The sequence below is a fragment of the Egretta garzetta genome, unplaced genomic scaffold (assembly GCF_000687185.1).
Source record: "Egretta garzetta isolate BGI_Z169 unplaced genomic scaffold, ASM68718v1 scaffold7, whole genome shotgun sequence".
Taxonomy (NCBI): Eukaryota; Metazoa; Chordata; class Aves; order Pelecaniformes; family Ardeidae; genus Egretta; species Egretta garzetta.
In genome coordinates, this window is record NW_009260350.1 from 2,908,117 (window position 1) to 2,933,614 (window position 25,498).

The window sequence follows — 25,498 nt, forward strand, 5'->3', positions numbered from 1 at the left end:
AGGGAAGGAGAGGCTGGGTTTCAGTTCAGCTCTAACCAGCAGATTTGCTCTGTCCCTGTGTCCTTCTACCCCTTGCTCCTCCCTGGATCACAAGGGAAGCGGGTTACCTTGAAGACCTTCTTGGCCCAGGTTCTGAAGGACTCCTCTTGGCCACAGAGCTCATCCCCTTCTCCCATGCGGAGGATCCGCTCTCCACCCAGCTCCTCCAGGAGAGTGTCCACGGCCCGGGCGAAGGCGCAGAAATGGGGGTAAGCACGTGACCCCAGCCCAAACACGGAGAACCTGCGGAGAGGTGACATAGCTGTGGCTGCTGAGCTGGGAGGGACACCAATGTCTCCCCCTCCCGCACCACCATGGCCAACATCAGCATGAGGGACCGTGGAGGGATTTGCATGTTGCAAAAATATATCATGTGCTAGGTAAGAGCTGCGGCAGGAGAAGGAGGCTCTGTGCAGCACCAGCTCCAGCTCTGTCCCAAGAAATTGCTGCCCCCCACCCCGTCCTATTTACCTGACATTAGCCAGGGGTCCTGTGCTTTCAAAGTTGTCCCTGGAGTCAGGGCCATCGCTTGAGGATTTCCGTGCATCCGAATAAGAGGAGACGCTATTGAAACGGACCTTGTAGCTCCTGCAAACAGCAACATCAGGTATGACAGTGGTGATAAATGTGCGTGTGGTTCCCACCAGGCTGTGTGCTCAGAGAGGACCGGATTGTGGAGGAGACCTACCCAGGGCACGCTCAAGCTCAGGGCTCAATATTTCACAAGCAGGCACCATGATTGGTGGCTAGAGCAGAGAAATGTGCTCCCCTCCCCGGGGGTATGCCATAGCAGCCCCTACATTGCATCCCCCCAGCTGGACCTGGTCTGCTCCATGGGGTCCTCCCGTCACCTCCCAGTGGGTTGACCCAGGTGTTGGCCACTGCATTGTCCCCAGCGGTGCAGAGCTGAGCGGACCTTTGGCATTACCTGTCCTCCCCCTGGTTGCACACAAGGTCGGGTATGTGTCTGAACAGATATTCTGAAGGTTTTTGCATTCATAGGAAGTAGGGGGAGGGGAAAAAAAAAAAAAGAGGAGTGAGAAGAGGGGACGAGGAGGGGGAAGGGGAGTGGAGAAAAAAATCTGACAACAGCAGAAGTATTTCTGAATTGAACCATCTTCAAAAATTGCTCTACACAAGAGTTTCTAAATATACCGCCAGAGCACTGAAGCAGTAGTGTGTGGATGAGTCACAGCAGACCTCCTGCACCCAGCACACCACACAGAGGAGATGGCTCCCAAGCAAAATAAACTGCCAGGGTCATAGAGCCCTGGGCTCCACCTCTGCTCTGGAGCCTCACCCTTTCTTCCCAGACCTCTCATGCTATTCTGCTTCGCTCCAGCTGGATGGACCCACTTCTTTCTCCTGCTGTCCCTGGGCTGTGTCCTCACCCCGGGTTACATGGTGAAGGCAGGGCAGCACAGCCCACCAGTTTAGATGGGCATGAAGCCTACGTTCCCCATTTGGGTGCTGGGCCCAAGGTCAGGACACCAGCAGCTTTTGCCGAAATTAATAGGTCCTTGTGGCAGGGGATGACTGTTGAAGGTTGGGCTGCATTTGAACAGCAGGTCCTTAAATAGGAACGGCTTACGAACGCCTCAAAACCCTTGGAAAACCCTTGCTGTCAGACAGAAGGAACCAAATATACAACCACAGCAAAACCCCTGGGCTGTGGTCAGAGAGCTACAGCTGCAGCACCCTGGCAGGCTCCTCAAGACTCCGTGGCTTAGAGAGACCACTGATCTCCACCCTGCAGAGCCTTGGCCACCCTCAGCATCTCCTGGTGGCCATGGAGCTGGGGGTCCAGGGGGTGCATGGGCAGGAGCTGTTCTATCCAGCCCTTTCCTACAGACACCAGGCTGATGCTGTTCTTCTTCCCCAGATGGTCTCCTCCAGGCCATCTTTTCTCATCGCAAAAGCTTTTTTTCATGCTTAACATCAGCATCTCTTTCTACCCTCCAGAGCCATGACCTCTTGGCCTGTCCCGGGGAGGGTGACAGGGAGTAATTTATTCCCTCCGCCTCTGCAGTCACCTCTTCTGTATGTGAAGTCTTGCTACCGCACTGCATTTCTGTCTCCTCTTCTCCAGATAAAATAGCTCTCACCCTTTTGATCTGTCCTCGCAGGTCGCTGTTTCCAGCCCTCTGACCGCTTTTGCTGTCAGGTAACCAAGCCACAGACTGTCCTGGCTCTTAGAAACTCCTGCCAGTCCCTTAAATTACATTCAGAGGTGACTGGGACAGCATCAAGCTCAGTGATGAGTTTTTGTCCTCCTCAAATCCACCTGGCTTGCCACAGGTGGCACCTCTGCACCCAACCCAACATTGCACCAACCCAGCCCCAAGAAGTGAAGATCCCTGGGGTAAGAACCATGTGTGAAATGGCCCTTCTCCATCCAGACACCTCCAGGGGAGCCTGCACGTCCCGTTTTGTCATCTGTCCCCAATAAGGCATGAGGCCATTAGAAACCTAATGGGTTTTTGACTGGCAAGCCCTGCGGGGGGATCCATCAGAGATGCTTTGGCTGCACAGCAAGGAGACCACTTTGTGGCTGCTGTGTCCCCAGCAGCAGGGAGGTTCGGAAGCAGGGAATGGAGTGGGTGGAGGTCCCAGGGAGGTACAAATCAGTCCCTGCCCTGCCCAGCAGTGCTCGTCCGCCGCTCTGCAGCCCCGCTGGCACAGCTCTGTGCTGCTCAGGCAGAAAGTCAGGGTGGTTAAATTGCGCTGCATCATGGGTCAGTGCTAATTCCGCCTTAATTAATGAGCAGCCTTTTGCCAGTTGCGAGCATCGCTGTGTTAACTCAGGAGAGACTCCAGCGCAGCATCCCAGTTAAGCAAAATATATATTGTACTTAATAGCTAAAATAAGAGGAGGTCCCAAATGATTAACGCTTTGCCGACTGCCCTCACTTCCCAGCCTCTGGGACGTGCACCGAGATGCTCGAGGTTCATCTTCCACCAACAGGGGATGTTCTGAAACCCCAGCCCCTGTCTCCAAGCTACCAGTTCCAGACTCACTGTTACAGACATCACAGCCAGAATTTATAACAGCTCTTATTTTCCCTAGAAATATTTTCACATGATGCAAGAAGTTAAATTTGATTCTCAAGCCCTTCCCCACCTACAACCACATAGCTGGGAACTCCCTTCTACCTCCAAGTCTTACTATTTTGGTGTCTCCTGGACAGCCCCAGCTCTCAGATTGGATAATTTTGGGGGAAATCCTGCTTTTATTTGGTTTTGGTTGTTTGTTTTTTTCATAGATGCCAGCCTCTTACAGCTGAAGAGAGAAGCTTTAAAATGCCAGCCCAGGGAACTGCAAGCTGGAGTCCACATGCCTGACTGAGTGCTTTCGTCCTCTCTGGAACCTCCACCCGCTCCATCCCCTGCTTCTCCAGGCAGATCCCATCCCTTGGACCTTTGCAAACTTGAAACCTGGGTGAGGATTTCCCCACTCCCTTCTGAGAGGAGGAAAGCAGAGAAGCAGGTTCTCCCGGCTGCGGGGCTGCCTGCTTGCTGGGGTTGTGAGTGAGAAGTGTGGGGGGGAGGGGAGGCTGGTCCTGCTCTTACTTCCTCTCCTCCAGGTTGGAGTTGGGATTCTTCATCTCCATTAACGCGCAGCCAAATTTCTATGGGGAAGAAATAAAAAGAAGCCATCAGGTTTGCCTGTCGCTGCAGGAAACGAAGCCGTGACCGAAGCCTGGATTGCAGCTCTGCTCTTTGCTTGCTCTTCCCAGCAGCCTGCAACGCTGTTGTACAGGGCTGGATGAGGCCGTGGCTCCCCAGCCAAGGGGCTGGCACCTTCTGCGTGACACCAACATCAGTTGTAGAGGATGAATTTAGCAACAGATTAGTTACTTGTCTTGCAGCAGGGAATAAGTAGATCTCCCTATTTCAGAGCAGGCTGGAGGCAGGCAGGCACAGCACCAGGTATCACACAGACCCTGGACCTGTTTGGGGCATTTCCAGCTCAGGCTGAGCAAAAGGAGGATGGTTTTCCATGTTCCCCACCACCTCTCTTCTGCCCGTGTCCCTGCCGTGGTCACCCGTCCCTGTGTTCTGCCCTACCTCTCCATTCTCAGGTGGGTCTCCATTGCCAAATGTGCTTGTGACCACCAGGACCATGGTTTCATGCTCTAGGTGCACGATGTCGTACTCGTCCATGGACATCACCTGAGAGCAACAGAGGTGTTAGCAAGGGGCCCTCGGTGGGGAGCTCTGCCACCAGCCAGTCTCCTGGGATGGACCCCAGCCCACCCCGGGGGTAGGAGCAGCATCTCCTTGCTGACTCCCTGCCAGCACACTGGCAGAGATCTCTGCACAGGGAGGATGAGAAGGGACACAGACAAACCGTGGGGCTACCACCTGAGAGGCAGAAGACAAATGTATGCCACAACGCCTGCAGGAGCATAGCTAGGAATGCTATTCAAGTGCAGGCTTCCATCCAGAGCTCCAAGGTCACATCCTGGGAGCTTCTGAAGAACCTTAGCAGCTGGGAAGATTCACGTGTATTTTCCAGCAGCCATGGATGTCCTTGGGCCACCCAGATGCACATGGAATCTTGCAGGGGCTGGGAGCTAGTACAATACCTTGGCATCGAAGGCATGCTTGAAGATTTCGCAGAGAGTTTTTGCATAGACCTGCGACTTCCCTGTTTCAGTGGCATACAGGATGGTCGCTTTGACCCTTTTGGCCATGGCCTGTCCCATCAGCTTGGCCGAGAACTTCACAGCTCTAGGAAGCAAGAATAAATCCTGGTAAGAGAGCTTGCTTCCTTGTCAGTCCCTCTAGCCCAGACTATTCACACGATTCTATTTCTTAAGAAACGAACAGCCTGCCTTATAAATTTGCAGCATTGTGTTTTTTTGTTGTTCCCTTCCAAACAGGGAAGCTATGGAAGAACACGTTCATCTTAACTTGTGAGAGAGGAAGGCTGGATGGGGGAGCTTGAACACAGAGCTAAAATACCTGAATGGGTATAATCATAGAGTAGAATCATAGAATGTTTTGGGTTGGAAGGAACCTTTAGAGGCCATCCAGTCCAACCCCCCTGCAGCGAGCAGGGACACCTTTAACCAGATCAGGTTGCTCACAGCCCCATCCAACCTGGCCTGGAATGTTCCCAGGGATGGGGCCTCCACCCCCTCTCTGGGCAACCCCTTCCAGTGTTTCACCACCCTCATTGTGAAGAATTTCTTCCTTATAGCCAGTCTAAACCTACAGTTTAAAACCATTACCCCTTGCCCTGTCACAGCTGTCCCTATTAAAAAGATTGTCCCCATCTTTCCTATAGGCCCCCTAAGGAGGAAAACGCTAACAGGTTGCGGAGGTGCTCTTTCTGCAAGGAGAGAGAAGCAGAAGAAGAATCAGGGGCAGCTGCAAAGCTGCAACCAGATAACCTCAAAGGAAAAGCTGGAGACCAACCAGAGCCCAAGCTATGGGAGCAACAGTGGCTTCTCCATCTCTTTGTGTCTTTAAATGTTACCTGGCTGCCTTTCTGTGGGAGGTGTCCTCCCCGAGCAGAAGCGCCCGGGCTCCACATATCACACACAAAGCCCTGAGATGCTGAGAAGGTCAGCCGAGGCCGGCTGTGGTCCCTTTGATTTGCACTCCAGCGACACCATGAACTTTGCTCAGAGGAGCAGCCCTCCTGAGGCTGAGAGGTTGCACATTTATCTGAGCCTTCTCAGGGCTCTGTCTAGCCGGCTGCCTCCTGTGGCTGCAGTCGTGACTGGATGCATTTGTTCTGGTTTTTCCCCACCGGCTCAGTTCTGACAGCAGCGCAAAGGGGCCCTGAGAGGTCACCAGCCTCTCTAATCCCGGCCAAGGTGATGCAGCACTAGAAACACCGGCTCCTTATCCATGCTAACACTGCTGGATGGGTTGGCAGCTGTGGGAGGGCAGCGATGGGGGGCAAGGGAGGCCATCACCAGCCAGCTTTGGGTTGCACGGTGGGGCACCAAGCCCAGTGTGACGAGTTCACTATTTTAGGACCGTTCATAATCACAGAATTTGGACATCAACATTATTTTTCCTAAGTGCAGAACATCTTCACCTTTTCTGAATGGACCATCAAGCCTTTGAATGGGGCCACCAGAAAGGCAGGTCTGGATTTAGCCTGGTGTGTTACAATAGGGAAGGAGCAGTTTTCAGGGGGCTGAGAGACCACAAAGCATCCCTGTGGCTTTTGCAAGCATAAGGGCTGCTGGATTCACTTTGACAGGGTGCTCAGCCCCTGCCCTGGGTGATCAAGCTCAACAGGGCTCCTGCGTCCCCTTCAGATGAGCTACTGGGAATGGAGATTGCAGCTGGGCTGGTTACACCGGCAGAAGAGAAGCCCAGCTTCCCCTGCCCCTCCTGCCAAGGAGGGAAGAAATGCTCTAGGTTTGGAAAATCGCTTGGAGGGGAAAAAAAGGGGAGAGAAGAAGAGGTAGAAACCCCAGGCCGCTGGTATGTCCAGGCAGCTCCCCTCCATGGGCAGCTCCCCTCCACGTTGATGTCAGCCTCAGGAGCATTTGTATTTGCTGCCATGCAATCGCTCCTCAGTATAGCTCTGTGTATTAAAGTTGCCCCTTTGCTTTCCCACGGTGGCAGTGTCCCCTGGCCCCTTACACCAACCCCAGGGGAGGGAAGGGGCAGGTTGGGCAGGGACCGCAGGTTGGAATGCGCTGGTCTGGCCAGAACTAGCCCAGCCTGTCTGCACCGGCAGCAAGAGCATGCAGCGACCAGTGCCAGGCGCAACCCTCAGGACTGCTGGGCTCAGTCCGCCACTTGTTCAGCCGATTAGCTTGGATCCCGGCAGGATTAATGGCGAATCACAAAAATAATTCCTCCCCGCTACATCGGGAACAATGGGGATTTTTTTTTTTAAAATTACCTGCCATGCTCACATTTTTATACGATCGTTTATCAATCGCGCGCACACAAATAAAAGCATTGTTTCTTCTAACTCAATGGCTCAATTAATCTTCCTGCGCTCTCCACCAGCCCCGGGCTGCAGCCCAGACCTAGGCACCAGCGTCAGCCTGAGGAGCAGATTCATCAGCTGCTGATCACGTTTATGGATGCACCGTGGCAAGCAGCCTCCAGAAGGTGACAGCTGAAGAGCAGGAACAAACTGATAGTAGGGACTCGGGGAAACTGAAGCGTGGGGAGATGCTGTGAACAGGACAAGGCCACCTGGCAGCCTGGCCGCGGATACCAAAGCAGACCCAGCTCTCCCCAGTCTTGGTCCAGGGTTCTGCTACCGCAGAGCCAGCAGCTCCTGCAAGAATGTCTCTGCCAATGGCCCACGGGGGAGGCATTCAGGCCAGGGGCAGCCAAAGGGGCCAGATTGCACTTCATCCCTACGCCCCTGCTGACTTGGAACTTTGGCAGGGGAGAAGGACTCGTGTGGCCCATTACTAGGGGTCAACTGGCCACGAAGCACAAACCTCAGCTCAGCCCTGATCCATCTGCTACCTGTAGGGAGATTCCTCATTCCTATCTCTTGCCTCCTTGCAGAGTGGGAGTTTGGAGGTTTAGACATGCACCGGAGACAAGTGCTCCTTGAGTTGGTGGGAGAAAGAGAAATATGGGCACGGGTTTCATCTCACTTGTGCCAGCATGGCCCTGAAGAGTCATGAGTGAGCTCTCTACCCCAGGAGGCTGTGAAAGCAGAAACAGGCAACGCACCCCCAAGAAGTGGGAGAGCCATTCCTGAGCATTGAAGACCACCTTACTGGAGAATGAACCAGCTGGGGAGAAGAGACTATATGCAACAGCCAGTATTCACCTGGTCACACACCTTTTGGTGGTCTAATGGGGTGTTCAGAGGACTGTCTGCTTTTCCAAACATCCCTCTTGGCAGCTAACGCCTTCAGTGGCCTGAGATCCAGGCACACAACCCATCAGTTTGCACCCTACATCCACAGGGTAGCGCTATCAAACAGCACAGCAAACAGAGCTGCCCAAAATCAGGACCAGCCCCAACCACTCCAGGGCTTTTCAGAGCCCACGGCTACTTACTTTGCTAACTTCTTAAAGCCGATGGCCCTCTTCTTGGTAGGCGTCCCGTTGACCCCTTTCCAGACGTGGGTGTTCCAGGGGTCCGGCTAGGAGAGAGAAGAGCAGCAGTGGCTGATGGGCAGTGCTCAGAGATTCGAGAAATGCCGTATCCACAGCACTGAGCATTGAAGTCCTCTAGTCACGACGGGGAGGACTAGCTGACCTCTTCACACCTCCTGATCTCTGGTATAGGCCCCTGATCCTTGGAGCCCCATGGGTTTCTTGCGGCAGTTGGGCAAGTTGCACAAAAAAATTGCACATAATAAAACCTTGCTGGCTTGTAACAAGCATCTGGCCAAATGCCTTCTCACCTCTGAGATGGGCATTAACAGATCACAAGCAAAAAGAAGGCAGGCAACGCCAAAAGGGGAGAGGTGATGGAAACACATCCTTCCCCCTCCCCTGCCCACAGTTTGGTTTGTTTTTTTTTTTCCCTAAGAGGCCCTTTGGGAAGGGGAGGCAGCTGAAGCAAGGAACAAGCGCACAGAAGCTAATTCAGTGCCCTCGCAGGCGGCTGTCTGTAATCAGGGCCAGGAACCATGGGGGTTCCTGGTGGATTGGTTATAGAAATGAACAGACTGCTCCTGGTTTGTGATTGTTCCTTAAGGGCTCTTGACTAAAGGTCACATTGTGTGAAAACCACCGGAGCAGGGATGGTTGGCTAATGAGGGCGTGTTTGCTTAGGGCCCTTTTTCCCATGGTCTGAAGTGTTAAATACTCCAGCACCAGCATTTCAGCCTCCTGCTTGGCCTGCTTGGGCAGGAGTCCCCCCTTCCATCAAACTGTTGGATCCCCAGGCTGGCAGGAGGCATCCACTCAACGCTGCAGGCTGGAAGGAGGAGGGATATGGTGACTACCAGGTCATTTCCTCACCTCCCCAGCAAAGTGCAAAATTAGGCACTGCCAAAGGGAGGACCTCTGCTTAGTTCTGCTTCCAAGGGTAAAAGCTGGAGCCTCAACATATTCCATGTTCCCACAAAAGGGCAAAAAGCCATTGCCCTGGGAAAAGGTGTAGCATCCAGGGGGTTATTACACCACACTGGGGGGGAAATAATGAATTATATTTGTTCATGGACTTCTCTGCCTCGAGGCACAGCTTATTGAAGGGATTAGGTTGTGTCCCTCTCCTTCCTGCATCTTCTGAGCTCCAAGCTCCCACCCTGCTCTTGGCTATAGCTTTGGGCACTGGCGGAAGGTAGGGCACATGCAGTACCTGGTACTCAAAGGAGGGCGTGAGACGGTAGTTGAGCATTTCCTGATGGAAAACTGGGGTAATGCTGCCAGACATTGGTGGGACAATCCACACCCAGTCGGCAGGACAGCCTCCACGGCATCGGTACTCGTTCTCCATGTGCTTGATAAAGGACTCGGTGGCCGAGTGGTGATCCACAATGGTCACCTTGTCACTCTGTTGGAGGGAGAAGAGAGCAGAGCCAACAACTGTGGGTTAGTACTCCACAGAAGGTGACAGCCAAAATTTTACATTTGCAGCTGTTTGACCCGAATATGCCTCACTCCCATGGTCTTACAGAACTATAGCTTTGGAGGTGACACCGTGTGGCTGTCGACCCTGGTCTTCCCAAGGAACAATGCCATTTTCCAGGGCTGAGAAGCTGCCCTTGACCTTCCTGAGTAGATGTGCTATGGGATGGCTGTTGCTCCTGTTACTTATCATGGGCCAAGCAAAGGTTAAGATGGTATGAACGGGATGGAACATCCCCTGCTCAGCCCCTTGGGGAATTCTTTCATGGCTTGCACAACTGAAGGAGCAGTTCTGATCCAGCTCTGGATCCCAGCTTCCACCCTCTGATGTCCTCCAAGGACTAGTTTTGCTGCTCAACCTTTAAGTGCAAGTGGGAGAACATAGGCCAATTCTTGTGTCGTAGATGGGACAGAAGGGCCCAATCTTGCCCCCTCAGTGCAATCCCCCTGGCCCAGCAGAGCTCAGATGGCTGGTAGTGATGCCTTTGCAACACCCAGGCACAGAGATTATTAAATTGCACTGCAGGCTCCTGGAACAGCCCAGACCCAGGAAGGCACAGCACAATTTCAGCTGAGTCTATCAGCTGCTGCCATTGCCCTTGGGCAGATGTCTCCATCCTTGTCCAATCCAATACTTGTGTCCCTCAAGCTTGACCCAAACATGACAATCTGGCTCCTCAAGTACCTGGAAGCTGTACAGCACAGCAATGTTGATCTCCACCAGGGCCTGGTCCTTCCACAGTGATGAAGTTTTCCTCATATCCAGATTCATTTTCTTGGCCACTTGCTGTAACAAAACATGGTAGAAGGTGAATGCTTTCAATGGCCAAGATCCAAGGACTGAAGGTCTCTGCTTGGGGAGGGCAGCACACTTGCAATGAAGGGCTGATGTTTTGCCTTCCTCCGAGAAGATGTGGTCCTGCCTTTTCCTCTCCATGACAGGAGCAAAGCCAGTCTGGCCTCCCCCTTCCTCCCCCAGGCACAGGGTGATGACTAAATGCTGCTGAAAAGGGCCATCAAAACATGGAGAGCAGCTGCCCTTTGTGGGAGGAGAGGAAATGGGTGGGCCCGTGGGACAACAGGAGGTGGTGGTGATGCATGTGCTGGGAGAAAGAGAACCCTGCATCCTTTCCCCACACCAGACCCCCTGGTCCTCCCAAACTCTGGTCTTTCTCAGCCCATTTCTTCTACCTGGAGTCCTTCCCCCAGACACTGTCACAGGTGGGCATGTGCATGCACACACTCGCTCTCACCCCTCTGGTTTTCAAGTGACTGGGGAGGGATGCAGCCCCCCGCCAAGTAACACGGTTGCCGCTTGGAAGGGCGAAGGAGCCACCCTCGTTGGGTGCAGATCCTCTGCACCAGCACCTCCCCATGGCTTGGCTTTGTCTCCAACTCACCCTGTCCCCAGTGTGGGAAGCCCCTGAACCACAGTAGGGCACTCCAGAGGGGCCACCTGGAGGGTCCCCATGAGCAGGCATGCCCCTGAGCAGTCACCAAGTGCCTCAGCACCCACTCAGCCCCACTACACCTTCAGACTTGACCTCAGTCAAGCATATGGCCAGGTGCCTGCTGATCCATAAGCTGCTTTGAGAAGTCCTTGGGAAGCTCAATAGGCATCACACGCACTGTGTTAGACACCAGCTGGCCCCGCAGGACACAAAAACCCTTGCCAGCCCATCACACCCTTGGCCACGTGGCTCCAGGAGAACATACCCACTCTCTCTAAGGGACACTTGGGTGTCCTGTGCTCTCCCACCCAAGGCAACACTCTCCCAGTGTCCTGCCTGCTCCACGGCAACTTCACACACACCCCTGCTGCACCCCAGGAGTGCCTAGGCTCCTCAAGGAGGGGCAATTACCTCCAGTATGTTGTAGCGAGAGTTGTCGCAATAATCCCGGACTCCAATCTCTGTGCCCATGTACCAGCCGCTGAAGGGGCAGGCAGAAAACTCCAAGCCCCCAATCTCGAGGAGCATGTTGGAAACTGCCGGCAGACCATACCACTTCAGGCCCAGGTCCTTAAACCATTCGAACCTGCCAGGATACAACAGGGTTAGGCAATCAGCTACACCTCCCCTGCCCAATGTGCAGGAGGTTACTTTGCTACCAGGCACCAGGGTGAAGGACACATGAGCAGAACGGTTCCTGGAGGCAATATCTCCCCTAGGGGCTGTTTAGGGGGAGAAAGAGATATATTAGGAGCATTACAGTGTGGTGTAAGTCCTGGGAGACTTCAAGGAAAGAGAAACCAGCCCTGAGGCAAGGACACAACTTGGTTTCCACCTCCAGGCTCTGCCAGCTTTACACCAAGGTGGAGGGAAGACCTGGAAGAGGGTCTTGGGTAAAACACCCAAGCCTCAACGAGGAAAGGCCAAGCACAGGAAATGGCTTAGGGTGAAACCAGAGGAGCTGAGTCTTGCTGGTCCCCTCCAGGAAGCTTCCAGGCTTACTCTGACTTACTTGGGATGCCGGATGGGCACTTCCAGCACGAGCTCCGGGGGGATTTCAAAGAGTTCTGGATCATTGCCGTTGGCTTGGAGGAGCAGAGGCAGGATATCAAAGCGCCCGTGAGGTGCCTTCCACCCTTGCTGAATGCAGATCTACAGGCAAAACAAAGGTGGGGCTTAGAAGTCCCAGCAGATCACCTGCTCTTCAAGCATTATGGGGAGGGATTTGCACGGCACTGGGCAGCGTCTCCTAACAGCACCTCTGTTCAGCCCTTACAGTCGAGTAATAACCTCCATCCAAGGGAGATACAACAGGGGGCTGCCCGTCACAGCCAGCCCATGGCCACATAAGGGGGATCTGGGCTGAGAATGAGCCTAGAACTAGATCCCCAGGTAGGATCATGGCTCTGAAAAAGCTGGTTGCCCTATTTGTGCCCATAATGGTGAAGGAGAAAATGGGTGAGAAAAGCAGAGGAGTTTGGGAAGAGCTGGGCAGAGCACTGGTGCCAAAAGGCAAACCTCATTTCTGATTGCCCCTGGCCCAGGGCAGCAGTGGGCACCCACGTCCTCCTCCAGCAATTCCCTCAGCACCGCTAAGTGACCCCTTCTCAGCGAAAGCAAAATGAGCTGAGAGTCTTTCAGTGCACGGGTCTGAAGCTACGGCCAACTCCTGCATGCGTGGAAACAGCTTTTATTCCTGGGAAAATATCCGAGGGTGAGACAAATCCAGATTCACTTCGTGGCACTGCAAGTGGGTGCGATAAACCCTGCTTGACTCTGCTCGACTCAGCATGCTTCTCACCCCTGGGATGGTCAGAGCTTCTGCAGGCCCCCACCGGCCCGATGCCCATGGTCCCCGGGAAAGATGGCTTCAGCCAGTACCTCTGTCAGCTCCACGTTTGCGGGGTCACCCAGGATAGTGCCATCGGGCTGCTTGTAGCCAGCGTAGCGGATGAGCTGGGCATTCCAGATGCGAAAGTCATGCTTGCTGTCCGTCCGCTGTGGGAAGATGGTAATAGCAGATCTGGAAGGAAGAGGCAGTGCTGGTCAATGCCGAGGATGTTGCAAGGGCACAGGATGGGCTTATCAAGAGGAACAGCAAAGTGTTGCAGGGGAAAGGGGCTGGCCCTGCCTGCCACTGCCCTGCGCACCACCTCTGCTTGTGCCTCGGACAAGCCCCAAACATTTATTATCACAGAATCATAGAATGTTTTGGGTTGGAAGGGACCCCTAGAGGTCATCCAGTCCAACCCCCCTGCAGGGAGCAGGGACATTGCTAACCAGATCAGGTTGCTCACAGCCCCGTCCAGCCTGGCCTTGGATGTTTCCAGGGATGGGGCCTCCACTACCTCTCCGGGCAACCCGTTCCAGTGTTTCACCACCCTCATTGTAAAGAATTTCTTCCTTATACCCAGTCTAAACCTACCCTGGTTTAGTTTAAAACCATTACCCCTTGTCCTGTCACAGCTGGCACTGCTAAAAAGTCTGTCCCCATCTTTCCTATAGGCCCCCTTTAAGCACGGAAAGGCTGCAATCAGGTCTCCCCTCAGCCTCCTCTTCTCCAGGCTGAACAAGCCCAACTCTCCCAGCCTGTCCCCATAAGAGAGCTGCTCCCGCCCTTGGATCATTTTAGTAGCCCTCCTCTGGACCCACTCCAACAGGTCCATGTCCTTCTTGTGCTGAGGGCTCCAGAGCTGGACGCAGGGCTCCAGGTGAGGTCTCACCAGCGCAGAGCAGAGGGGCAGAATCACCTCCCTTGACCTGCTGGCCACGCTTCTCCTGATGCAGCCCATGGTACTGCATTATATTTCCTTCAGCAGAAGAAGTCATGGCCAAGCGCACTCCAGCTCTGGAATTTGGGATGTTTCCAGCAATTCAGCTCCAGGCAGAAGCTGGCTGCTAACCTGGGGTATTTGATGCAGAATATAGCAAAGGAGAAATAATTGGGAAAAAAATTGAGGTCCTACAGAGAGAAGAGATATACTTGGACCAGCAGCCCACCTTCCCCTGGTATCAGTTCCCTCTAACACTCCCCAGGACATGTGCTGGCTACAACCACCCCGTTGTATAGCGGCTGCTAAAGGAGACAACGTCAGCAAGGCCCAGAGCTGGGTTGACACCCATCCAAGATGCCTTTGGATACAAACCCTGGTGACTTCCCGGTGGCTCACCTGAGGTTTCCTTTGTTGGTGGCGTATTTGATGTGGTTGCAGATATAATTGAACATTCCGTGGGCTGTGGTGCAGTCACGGGCATCAAACACCTGAAACAGTGGAAGCAAATGTGGTGATGCTACAGGATGCTCCAACTCCTACGGCAGAGCCAAGCAGAAGGAACACAGCACAGAGAAAGCTCTAGAGGCCACCATGACTTGTTAGGTATCTAAAGCTCCATAATTATGTATTCCCTGCCTTTACAACATGTGGATGTCTAATCCAGCTGCCTCTTCTGCTTTGGAGAGGTGAGTCTGCTGCTGCTCAGGCAAAAACCTCCTCAATCCAGCGCTCTCAGCCTGCTGCCGTTCCTGGCTTAGCCATCAACAGTTTTGGTTTCTGCTCTCTGTCTCTTCCAGATCAAGACTCAAAGCTGAAATAGGACAAGTATCAGTCAGGCCTGAGATCCACTGAGAGGATGGGGAATCACAGAATCGTAAAATGGTTTGGGTTGGAAGGGACCTTTAAAGGTCACCCAGTCCAACCCCCTTGCAGCCAGCAGGGACATCTTCAACCAGATCAGATTGCTCAGAGCCCCATCCAACCTGGCCTGGAATGTTGCCAGGGATAAGGCATCTACAAAAGAATGGGGAAACAAGGAAAGAGGGTCAACAGGAGACTTGAAGACAACTTCTTGCAGAAACAGCTCCTCCCAAGGTTCAGATATGCCAAAAGAAAGAGCAGAAGAGAAGAGCTGAAGGCTGAACTGGGAGTGAAGGAGGCCCAGCCTCCTTGGCCCCAGGCAGTGCCTATACCCTTTGCAAAGCAGCCACCAGAATTGCTCAGCAGCACTCGAGCTGTGCTCCAGGTTACAGAGGGAGACATTGTCTCCGTACCAAGGGATTCCGCTAGAGATCACTAACTCAGCCAGTCAAAAGGGCACTGAGCCAGATCTTCTCCTGCCATAGTATCTCTGTACCATGCATGAGCGTGTCCTGCTGCCTCTCTCCAGGCAGAGCAATGGAGTTTTGGAAGCATCGTGTAAGATGTTGTAGCAGTATCTGATTTTGGAAAAAATCTTCTCCAGTGCACCAGGTTCCAGTTGGCCCCATTTCACACACAGACACCTTGGCTACACCTACCCCACAGGAGCTTTTCCAGCTCCTGCTGACTTCCCAGCCTGAGCACCCCCAAAGCTGTGAAGGAGAGCGTAGCTGCTGCAGGCTGAGCACCCCCAGCTGCACCCCTGCTGTGCTTCCCCAGGTATTTGAAGAGCAAGTTTTGCCTCTCCAAAACTCCAGTGCACCCTCTGGCAGGCAACCAGCTGTGCTGGTGCTCACCTGCAGCTTGGACCACTGAATCCTGCCCACACAGCGGGCTGCATTTCTCCAGGCATGCTTGGCTCCATAGATCAGCTCTGTGTCCCGCAGCTGGTAGGTATCAGTGGCTTCAATCTCCTTGGTCACTTCATCCAGCCTTTCCATGTGCGCCTTGGAGCCAGATCTGCACGTGGGGGGGAACGGAGGAGATGGCAGTCACCAACCCCGGTGGAGAGCTGGGGATCACGCTGCTCTCCACCTGGGCACGAGTTCTTTCTTAGGCACACGTGTGCACATTTACACACACACGTGTGTGTGCTTTCGGATAACAGATGCCCAAGTGCAAACGGGAGGGGTCAGTAATTTGCAGAGAGGCACACAATGCATGCTAGGAATGAAACTCCCCCAAAGATGCAGCCAAATGTGGAGCACCACAGCCTCACCCTAGGCTGCCCAGGGAAGAGGTCGAGTCCCCATCCATGGGGGTATTTAAAAGTCGGGCAGCCGAGGTGCTTAGGGCCAGGGTTTAGTGGTGGGATGGCAGGGTTAGGGGAACGGTTGGGCTTGAGGATCTTAAAGGGCTTTTCCAACCTAAACGAGTCTATGATTCTATGACTTGCAAGTGTGAAAGATCAGATCGTATGTGACATCTTGGCATATGCAGCAGCCAGGGCCTGAGACCTTCTCTGGCCAATACTTACCTCTTTATGGAGGAGTAGTACTGGTCAATGAAGTCCTTAGCCAAGAGGAGCACCTCCTCTTTTGTCCTGGTATCTTCTGACTTGCGGACGTGCTGGCTAGGTGTCATCACTGAGCCCATGCAGATCTGCTCAGTGCACGCGGTGGCCTGAGGAGACAGAAGGAGACACGCGCATTGTGGGTTACCGCAGTATTTTGGGTTACATGAGCTGGGCTGGGGAAGCCAACAATCAGCTGTGCAGAAGTTGGTGGCATCTTTGACAAACGTTTCCACCTTATTTGTTTTCACACCTATTGGTAATGTTGTGTAAGACAGCTCAAGCATGTGCAGCCATCTCCTGTCCCACCTGATATGGACAACTGGGAGGCACTAGATTCTTATCCCAGATTGGCATAAAGTCAAATATTTTTCCTGATTTATCCCAGATAGGCTTCCCTCTCCCCAGAGGTTTGAAATTCAGATACCACCGGAAACAAGAAGACTGGCCTGAATTCATCTAGTTCTGCATTTCCAGCTGAAGCCACCTTGGAAACCCTGTGATTCACTCAATTACTCTTAGACAACTTTCGGCCAGTCCTATCAAGCCCACTCACCATCGCCGTCTTGAGGTGCAGCGTGTCGTGAAGCACGGAGCCCGTCTCCCAGTTCTTGATTTTGACGAACCGTGGGCATTTGGAAGGGCTTCCATTCACCGTGTTCTTAGTTGGGGACTGCCGCCCAGATGGCAGTGGCTGAACAACAGTGAAGACCCAGCACAAGGTTAAATATTTCATCAACAAGATACAGGAAAAAGACCACAACAACAAGCAGTATCTTGTATTGGTGGATGCCTGTGCTTAAATCCTAGCGATGATATGGCGAGACAAGGTATATGATCCAAATATTGGCAACATTTGGGACCCTACAATGGAACAACCAACTCTTAATGCAATTGAGAAGTCATCTCTACCTACAGAGCAGCCAAGCCTGTAGAAGAGAAGTTAAAAAACAGAGAGAAGTGATTTAGGAGAATGTTGCGTTCAAGTTTCCCAGTGGAAGACTTACCTCTCTAAAATATATTGGATGTTTCTTTTTAAGGAGCATCACCTGCTCAGGTTTGCATGTGCCAAGCTCTGCCTCACCCATACGAGCGCTGTGAGATAGAATTAGCAGCCGATTGCTCCTCCGAGCGAGCCAAAGGCACATCTCCTTTGATGGCAATGCTGGAAGATCATAGCAATGAGGATGGATAAATTACACAAGTGGGAGGGCTGCTGAATCATGCATAGTTGGATCACTTCAGTCTCAGCTCTGAATCTCCAGCCCCCCCCCAATGCCCTGCGTCGAGGTGGGCTCATCCAGCACATCTTGGGTTATACGCCGACGTAAGGCAGAGCCTCAGCCGGCAGAGAGCTCGTTTCGGCAAGAGCCGGCTGCAAGTGTGCATTTGCACGTTTTCACTGCAAATATCTTGTATTTCTACGTATTCGCCCCAAGCACTTAAAAACTTAAAGAGCACTCAGTGCCTGCCAGTGTACCATGGGACAGAGAGATCTGCTGTGGCCCTGGGAAGCGGAGACATTGCTTCTAGGACTCAGATCTTATGGGAGGGTATAACTCAGTCGCTGCAACCCCAACAGTGTCGCTGCAGGTTTCAAGGGGACACTCGGTCCCCCACCAGAGTGTCCTGTCAAAACCTGCTTATATTTGGCACTGCTTAAAGGCTTGCTTCTCTGCAAAGTAGAGCTGGACTCGGACCGAGTTTTGAAGTAGCCTTCCTACATGAACCCCATAGCTTCTGTCCCTTTCTAATCCATCTCCAAGGTTTTTTTAAAGATGGCACTGCCTTCAGCAGGGCTGTGCGGAGTCTCACCCTCCTTTTTGGTGGTTCTGGGCTAAGGTCATGGTTTGCAACCCATGGACTAGCGGCCATAGTACAAACCCAGCATTACTGACAGACCAACCGAAGAAAAGCCAGCACACGCTGGGAGAAGCTCTTGTTTCAGAATAAACACTTTTGCTGATGAGCAAACTGAGGAGGGAAAGCAACAGGGGCCACAGGGATGGCAAAAGCATTTGCGGCTCCAGATCTAACTCATTCCAACTTTGCCAGACAGGGGATTGCTCTGCTTTTCCGAAGCAGAGGGAGATGGATGCCTGATTGATTGCGAGACCGATGCCTGGGCTGAGCAGACATGACTGCACTGCCCCGGTGGCAATGTTGGCCATAATTTTTTGCCCAGTCCTTGTTTTTACCTTATGCTCCATGCTTTTTTTCCCCAGAAAACAGGGATTTTGCTGTGAAGCGACCTGTGGCTCACAGCATAGTACCATGCACTGAAAGCATAGGCTGGCAGCAAGGGACAGAGGGTGGAGGGGAAGGGAGAGCTTTACCCCCCCAGTTTCCAAAAGCCACTCTCTGCACGCCCTCAGGTGATGCTGTCACGGGTCTCTGCCACATTCCTCATGCCACAAATCCCGTGATCTTCCCAAAAAGCCTTTTGAAGTCCCAGCCCCTGAAGCCAGATCTCAGGTTCCCCTTTGCGTGCTTGAGAAAACAAATCTAAGACTTCACATAGAGCTCAAAACCAGTAGTAAATAAAAAGAACCTCCTAAACACAGCCCTGGAAAAGCACTATTTTTAAGGGTGGTTTGGGTGGGTTTTTTTTCAGTTTTGGGGAATCTGAGCTGAATTACGGCAGTGGTGGTTCCTGGTCATTTTTTTCCAGCTTGTTTTACTCTTTCAAGAGAATTAAACCATTCCTGAGCCACTAACAGCATCCCATGCTCGCTGAACCAACCTGGGCCACCCTTAGGACCACGGGGGATAATCTGCCACCTTCCTTCTGAGTGTGGCGACTCAGAGCAGCTCTGTGAGATCGGTAAAACGTAGCTGAAAACTGCAGCTCAAAAATGCAAATCAACCCAATCCTCACCTGTAACCTCCCCCTGCCAGACAGAAAGTGGAAGTACCAAACAGAAAGCACCAGTTGTATCCGTCACCACTTTTTTATTCTGAGTTTTGATTTGCTGACATTCAGTGCAGCTTAGGAGCTGAGCTGCTGAGCACCACCTTGCTAGAGCAGGTATGGCCCAAGAGCGTTCATGAATCCAGACGTAGCAATGACCCCATCCTTGGGGCGAGCAAGCTGATGGCCCAAGCTGGTGGAGAATGGCTGCTAAACATCTGCTTACAGATGTTCTACCTGAAACCTCTCTCAAGGCTGCTCCTTTTCCTTTCGGCCTTTTCCCCGCAGGCCGTGGCAAGGTTTGGCTCTTTGCTGAAAGAGGGCCACGGTGCAGAGGCATGCCGAAGCGCCGGGGTGCCAGTCGGCTTGGAGCAGCCAAGGCAACACCACCTACAAGAAGCAGAGGTGCCAGGTCTGGCAACCGCATCGTAGAGCGGCTGTGGAGAAAGCAACGCCCCAAAAAGCCCGGGAAAGAGCTCTGTGTGTGTGCGTGCATGTGTGTGTGCGTGTGCCTTCCCTGCATGGCAAAGCTGAAGCCAAATATTCCCCCTGGTTCTGTCAGGGAGGTTGGGCGAGATCCTTTCATGTTTTAATTAGGCAGCTGGGATATTAGTGACTCAAGAGCAGGACAAGCGGAGAGACTGGCGGAGCAGTCGGGGTGTGCAGGCATTATGCAAACACCTTTTACAAGGGCGCGTGCTGGCACTTATCGGCAGCGCGCAGCTTGCAAGCTGTCTGCGGCTCTTACAGGGGCAGAGGAGGAATGCACCCGGCCCTGGGCGCTTCTTGGGGCTGGAACAGCAGGGCCCATCTCCCCTTTTGCAGACCCCAGGGGGCTCTACAGGTCCGCAGCCTTCCTACTGCCTCCCAGCTGGACTTCGGGAGTCCCTGCGATGGTGGCATATATTGCCCTGCTGGAATGCATCAACAAGGGGAGGCCGAGGTTTGCGGCATTAGCCCAGGTCACAGATATATTGGCGTGCTGACATTTCCTTCCAGGCTGCATTAACCCTGCTAGCTGAAAGTGTGTTTTTCGCTTTTATAAAGCTGTAAATCATCCTTGCAAGCGCAGAGTTGGTGTGACTCCCTTCCCCTGCTGGCTACGGGGATGCGCACTCCCCCCACTCCCCCTGGAGCTCCTAACAAATCCATTTGTATGGGCTGAAATATGACTCACACAGGACCTGGTGGTGCAGCTACAGCATCTTGCCATCGGTCAGGATTAGGGCTGGGGGGATTGGGCTCCTGGGAAACAAGCCAAACACACTGCGTGATTTTGCAAAAAAAAAAAAAAAAACCAAACCAGAAGACGGATAAGGATCGATGCCCAACGGGTCTTTCGGCACCTTATTACAAGCCTCAGTGAGCATTCCCCACCTGGCCAAGTGAATCCATCAAATCCTGCTCTAAAGAACAACGTGTATAAGAAGCTCACACTTGGCTTGACTTGCCCCTGTGTTAATAGTATTTATTGCAGCTTGCAAAGAAGTTCAGTTGCCTTGAACGGCTGCGGGGAACATGGGGGGAAAACCAAACTGCCTCCAGAAAAGCAGGCATAGTGATCTGGGGATAAGAAGGATAAAAAGAAAGCTGCACATCTAGTGGGGAAAAAAAAATATTAAAGAGTTTAATAGCAGCTTAAGACTGGGGGTTTTGGCAGCCCTAACATGGAGAGAAATTAAGCTCTGAACACAGAAGGTTATAAAGTGCTTATGGTAACAGACACGTACATGCAAGGAGCTTAGCAAAGGAGGCAGAAAGACGGCGGCTTTCCCGAGCTGGGGCAAAGGGAGCAGAGCAGTGACCTGTCCTTGGGCGAGACGGGCTCCAGATGCCTGCCACAGTGCATTAACCACGCAGCGGGACGCAGGGCTGCCAAGGGACATCCCCCCAGCGGCTGAGCAAAGCATGTCGCAGCTCTTGGATGCACCCATTTATCAGTGCTGATATGGCACGATACCCGCCGTAAGGTTGTCTATGCCGCTGGGAGACCCGTCCGCAATCTGTGGCGAGACGAGGGGAGGATGGAATTTGCCCCCAACTGCATCTAAGCACCCAACCAGGTTGGTTAAGACCATGCGGTGAGCCTGGCGTGATCAGGAGGATCTCAGCCGCCCTACATGTGCATCAGCCCCAGGGGAAACAGCGGTGCTTCTGGCACACGGGGGATGAGGCAGAATTAAACCACCGCAGCCAAGACCATGGCACCTCCATGGGCACAAAGAGGCCAGGCCACCTCGGGTGACCTCACCCCCTGCTTCTGGCTTCGCATCTTGCAAAATGCCCACGAAATGGGAAAACGTCCACTGGCAGAGCCATGGCCGGGGAGGTGCTGCTGGACACTGCTGGGTATCAAGGCCAGGCTCAACATCTGGGTGTCAACCACCCCATGAGTGACACCTGGCCACATGCTGACCACAGAGATGTCAGCAAGGAACATTGTATTCCAGCTCGTTGGAGCTGGGAAGAGGCATCAGCCAAGGGTATCTGCTGAGGCCATTTCTGAACTGAGGGAACACTGATTTTCTTGGAAGTCTTCATTTAGTGACCACTAAATCGCTTTTCTCCCCTCCCTTGGCAAGCAGTCCTTACTGTGTCACCCTGATAAATATGGTGGGGCAAGGAGACCAACCGTCCCCAGTCCGGTCCCCCGTGTCCTGCCCTGCTGCTGGTTAATCCCATCAGGGAGACACGTTTGCCCGAAGAGGTTTGGCAGTGCTCACGCACGTCATGTTTTCCCCGAGGTGATCTTTCTGGCCTGGCAGGGTCTGCCTTACGTCTCTGGCTTTGCTACAAATGTGGAATTAATCCACTTTTGGCAAGGAAGCCTGAGAATTTGTGTCTGTGGAGTGTGAGGAGATGAAAAGGCGCCATACAACGTATTATCTGCAGCGCTCTACTGAGTCAAAACGACTTTTAATGATGCAACTCGGCTTTTTGCTATGAAAAGGGATGACAGTCCCGAGGGAGGTTTCAGAGCCCTGGTCCCTGGCCACGCTCCCATCCGTCTCTGGCCCCTTGGATGAAGGGCATCATTCTCCAGTGACCTCTACCCTGCCCAAATCACGGGGAATTCGGCTTCTGGACCAAACGGGCTCTACGCCCCATCAACTCCAGCTCTTGGGCTCGAAGGTCTTTAGGGTAGTGCATGTAGCCCTTGCAGGTTCTCGGTGGTGTGAGAGCCCACCAGGACAGGTCACGTCCCCCCCAGGCCCCCCTCCCAACCAAAGCAGCACGAGCCACAGGCTCTTACCTGCTCTGCTTCGGAGTAGGGGTTGTTCAGGACCACAGGCATGTTGCTCTTCCTCCACAGGTCACCAAAGACACGGTCGTTCTCCATCCGAGCTGGTAAAGCTTTCTGCGGCTTGCTTTCCCCTTCCCTGAAACTGAAGGGTTAAAAAACATTTGGGTCAGCAGGCTGGAGGGTGGCTGGATGCTGGGACCACGGGGCCAGGTCCCGGAGCGATGGCTCCAGGACTTGCTCTGGCTGCTTCCTGCAGGAGCAAAAACTTGCACATCACGCTGCGGGAGGGGAGGAAACGCTCTGCCTTGGCCGAGGCAATGAATCACCGTGGCGAGGGCAACCCAAACACAATAGAAATTTTGCCGCGCGGGCAAGGGCAGCGCCTGCAAAACAACAGAAAACCCCTGCCCCAACACTGGCTCTAGTGGGGTTACACACCAGACCCTCTGCACCCCAAAAGCCATGCTGGAGCCCTGCAACAGCAAGGATGGAGCTGAGGAAAGGACGGCTGCACACACTTCCAGCTGCAAAACCTCGTAGCAAAACCAGCCGGGTTTGCAGAGCAGCTTGGTGTTTATGAGCGGAGGAGAGGGAAAAAAAACCAAGAAAAAATAGGTGGCTCCCAGGAGGGAGAGACAGCTCTCTCTCCTCTTCCTGACCTTTACAGATGCTGCAAATGCCGGCGAGCGCAAGCGATTTTACTCAAGCGATTTTGCTCAAGCAAACCGACGGATTGCCTCCGCGGAGCTGGGGACATCGGCAAGGCTGGGGGACTGAGGACGTCCCCAGCGCTGGCTGCCCTGGCCTGCACAGCAAGACTGGTGTAAGGCAGGATGCGCACAGCCTGCGGCGCGTGTCCTGCCTGGGGAATGTGCCATGGGATGTCAGGGAGGCTGTTAAATGCCATCCGAGCAGGTGATGGAAAACCGCTGCCATGTGAGCCTTCGCGAAGGAGGAAAACAAATGGGGTTTAGAGACGTGACATTCGGAGAAGGCAGGCTGCGGCATCTGCACCGAAGGCACCGGCCGCCCTGGCAAGCCCATGCGTGGGAAGGAGCTCCCTGGGTTGGGCTGCATGGGGCCCTGGGCCAGGATGGGCGCAGCTCTGCATCTCACGGCCCCGCTGCCTTCGCCCTTGCTCAACAGACCATCGAGGTAATGCGCTCTGGCAACTGTTTTGCTCCTGCTGTCAGTTCTTAAAAGTCTTCCAGATGCCCACTAAAGTCAATAACGAGCCTTCCCATTAATAACGGCGGGCTTTGGGCACCGACCAAAGTAGGACGCTTGCACTTGGGGTATAATTCACACCAACATGCTGCTCTTGACACCGTCTTGGGAAGACTCGTACATATAGTTAAATTCAGATTCACAACCCTCCTTGCTCCTATCTTTAGGTACAGCTTAAGGAAAACACTTCACTTAAAGATGATCTCCCCGTGCTCTAAATTTTCTGTAATTTTGCTGCCTTTACAAAGCAATGTTCAGCTGCCAAAATATTACACTAGGCTCCTGGACACCTTCCAAAGATTGGCTGCCTCATGGTGAAAGCGGCCAGCTTGGTGCAAGCAAGGAGGTACAGGTGCATAGGGGCAGTTTTTACTGGGTTTTCTATGCCCCCTCCTCCCCCCCTCCAGGCAAGGAAAGCTATTCTTCTGGGACTTGGCTCTGACAGGTACGTGAAAGGTTTCAATCAGATAAAACACACGAAACCCCACCTGCCGCACCACACAGCTGCAGCCAAAGAACACAGGTCCCGGCCCTCTGCTAAACGGTGGCGGCGCTGCCGGGAGCACCTGGCGGCCACACAGGTCCCAGGGCTGGGGACAACCATGAACTGTACAGCACCCACTCTGCCCTCTACCAGCCCACCCAAAGGGGAAGCTCAGGGTCTCTCGACACATCCAGCCTACCTCCACCTAGAGGATTCCCAGCACCGAGACAGAGAATTAGCAGGATAAAAATTCAGCAAACCTGGCTCTTCCCCCTAAGTCAAGGCCAGCTATTAAACCTCCTGGAGAAAACTCATTTCCACAGCTGCGCATCCCTGCCCTCTTGCCCCGAGCCCCATCATATCAGTGAAAGCGGAGGTAGGTCAACACAGAGTCACCGAGCACATGGGCATACACGAGCCATCTCTGGTAGCTGATGAGCCCCAATGTGCTGCTCCCCATAACAGGCCCAAAATCAAGATGCAAGTGCTAAATCTATAAGGCGATGGAAGAAATCCTTTGGCTTCACTGGTGCCTGGGACTTGGCTGAGGGAACCTGCCTCGTGGAGGACCACGGTGCCTCTCCAGGGGCACAGAGCTTGTCTGTTTGCAGACAGGAGAGGCTTGGGCAGACAGACCCCAGCGTGCCAGATATCCCACAAAATATCCAAAATGATACTGAGCAAACGCCTGCAGGTGCCTGGCACGACCTGCTGTTTCCAGGAAGGTGTTTGCAAGCCTGTCTAAATGGACGTCTGCCGGGACGAGTGAACGTCGGAGAGGAATCCATCAATTGTCAGCGGCAGCCAGAGGTCTTGGCTGGGAGGCTGCACGCGTAATCTCATTGTCTGCACACCAGCAAAACCATAAACGCGGGTACCTACGCCAACGGCACGGAAGAAGAGCAGATGCCTGAATTAAGTCATTGCTATGTAGTTGGCTACTTTGTGCATTACAGGTATTGCTGGACCCGGGGCCCTGCTCCCATCCACTGACCTCGAGCATCACCCAACAACGAGATGCATCGTCCTGAGGAACAGTGAAGTCCAGGTGGGCATTAAGGGTTGGATGCTCAGGAGCAAATCCACATCCCATATTTGCAACCAGGGGGGAAACAGGTTGCCTATTGCTATCCCTGACAGCCTTTTAGCTGCGTGCTGCCCTCGCCCTTCGCCTTGGCTATAAAAGCACACCTGAGCGTAGCCATACCAAAGCTGTTAGCCCAAGCTCGCGGCTGTATCTCTTGCCCTCCGTGCTGGCGTCGTGCTGCAGTTTGCTCAGCATCGGAGGCCCCGTCCCTCACAGGGCTGCGGGTGCAGGCCCCTGCGCTGAGCCAGCGCAGACCTCTGCTGGGTGAGGCTGCCCAGAAGTATCCGGCTCTGTCTTTTGGAGAGAGGCAGGGAGAGAA

At 53.4% G+C, this 25,498-nt stretch overlaps 1 protein-coding gene across 1 annotated transcript in view; it reads right to left on the reverse strand.

The window, feature by feature from the left end:
• Window positions 1-25,498, reverse strand: part of NOS1 (nitric oxide synthase 1) — a 40,127-nt gene that overhangs the window by 7,378 nt on the left and 7,251 nt on the right. Inside the window, exons 2-17 of the mRNA XM_009642850.1 lie at window positions 22,391-22,517; window positions 16,783-16,920; window positions 16,191-16,336; window positions 15,511-15,673; window positions 14,189-14,280; window positions 12,900-13,041; window positions 12,031-12,170; window positions 11,430-11,604; window positions 10,253-10,354; window positions 9,299-9,493; window positions 8,047-8,132; window positions 4,629-4,773; window positions 4,108-4,212; window positions 3,610-3,668; window positions 511-627; window positions 108-282 (exon numbers count right to left, since the gene is read on the reverse strand). Coding sequence (XP_009641145.1) covers window positions 108-282; window positions 511-627; window positions 3,610-3,668; window positions 4,108-4,212; window positions 4,629-4,773; window positions 8,047-8,132; window positions 9,299-9,493; window positions 10,253-10,354; window positions 11,430-11,604; window positions 12,031-12,170; window positions 12,900-13,041; window positions 14,189-14,280; window positions 15,511-15,673; window positions 16,191-16,336; window positions 16,783-16,920; window positions 22,391-22,517 — 2,107 coding nt within the window. The remainder of the gene's footprint in view (window positions 1-107; window positions 283-510; window positions 628-3,609; window positions 3,669-4,107; window positions 4,213-4,628; window positions 4,774-8,046; window positions 8,133-9,298; window positions 9,494-10,252; window positions 10,355-11,429; window positions 11,605-12,030; window positions 12,171-12,899; window positions 13,042-14,188; window positions 14,281-15,510; window positions 15,674-16,190; window positions 16,337-16,782; window positions 16,921-22,390; window positions 22,518-25,498) is intronic.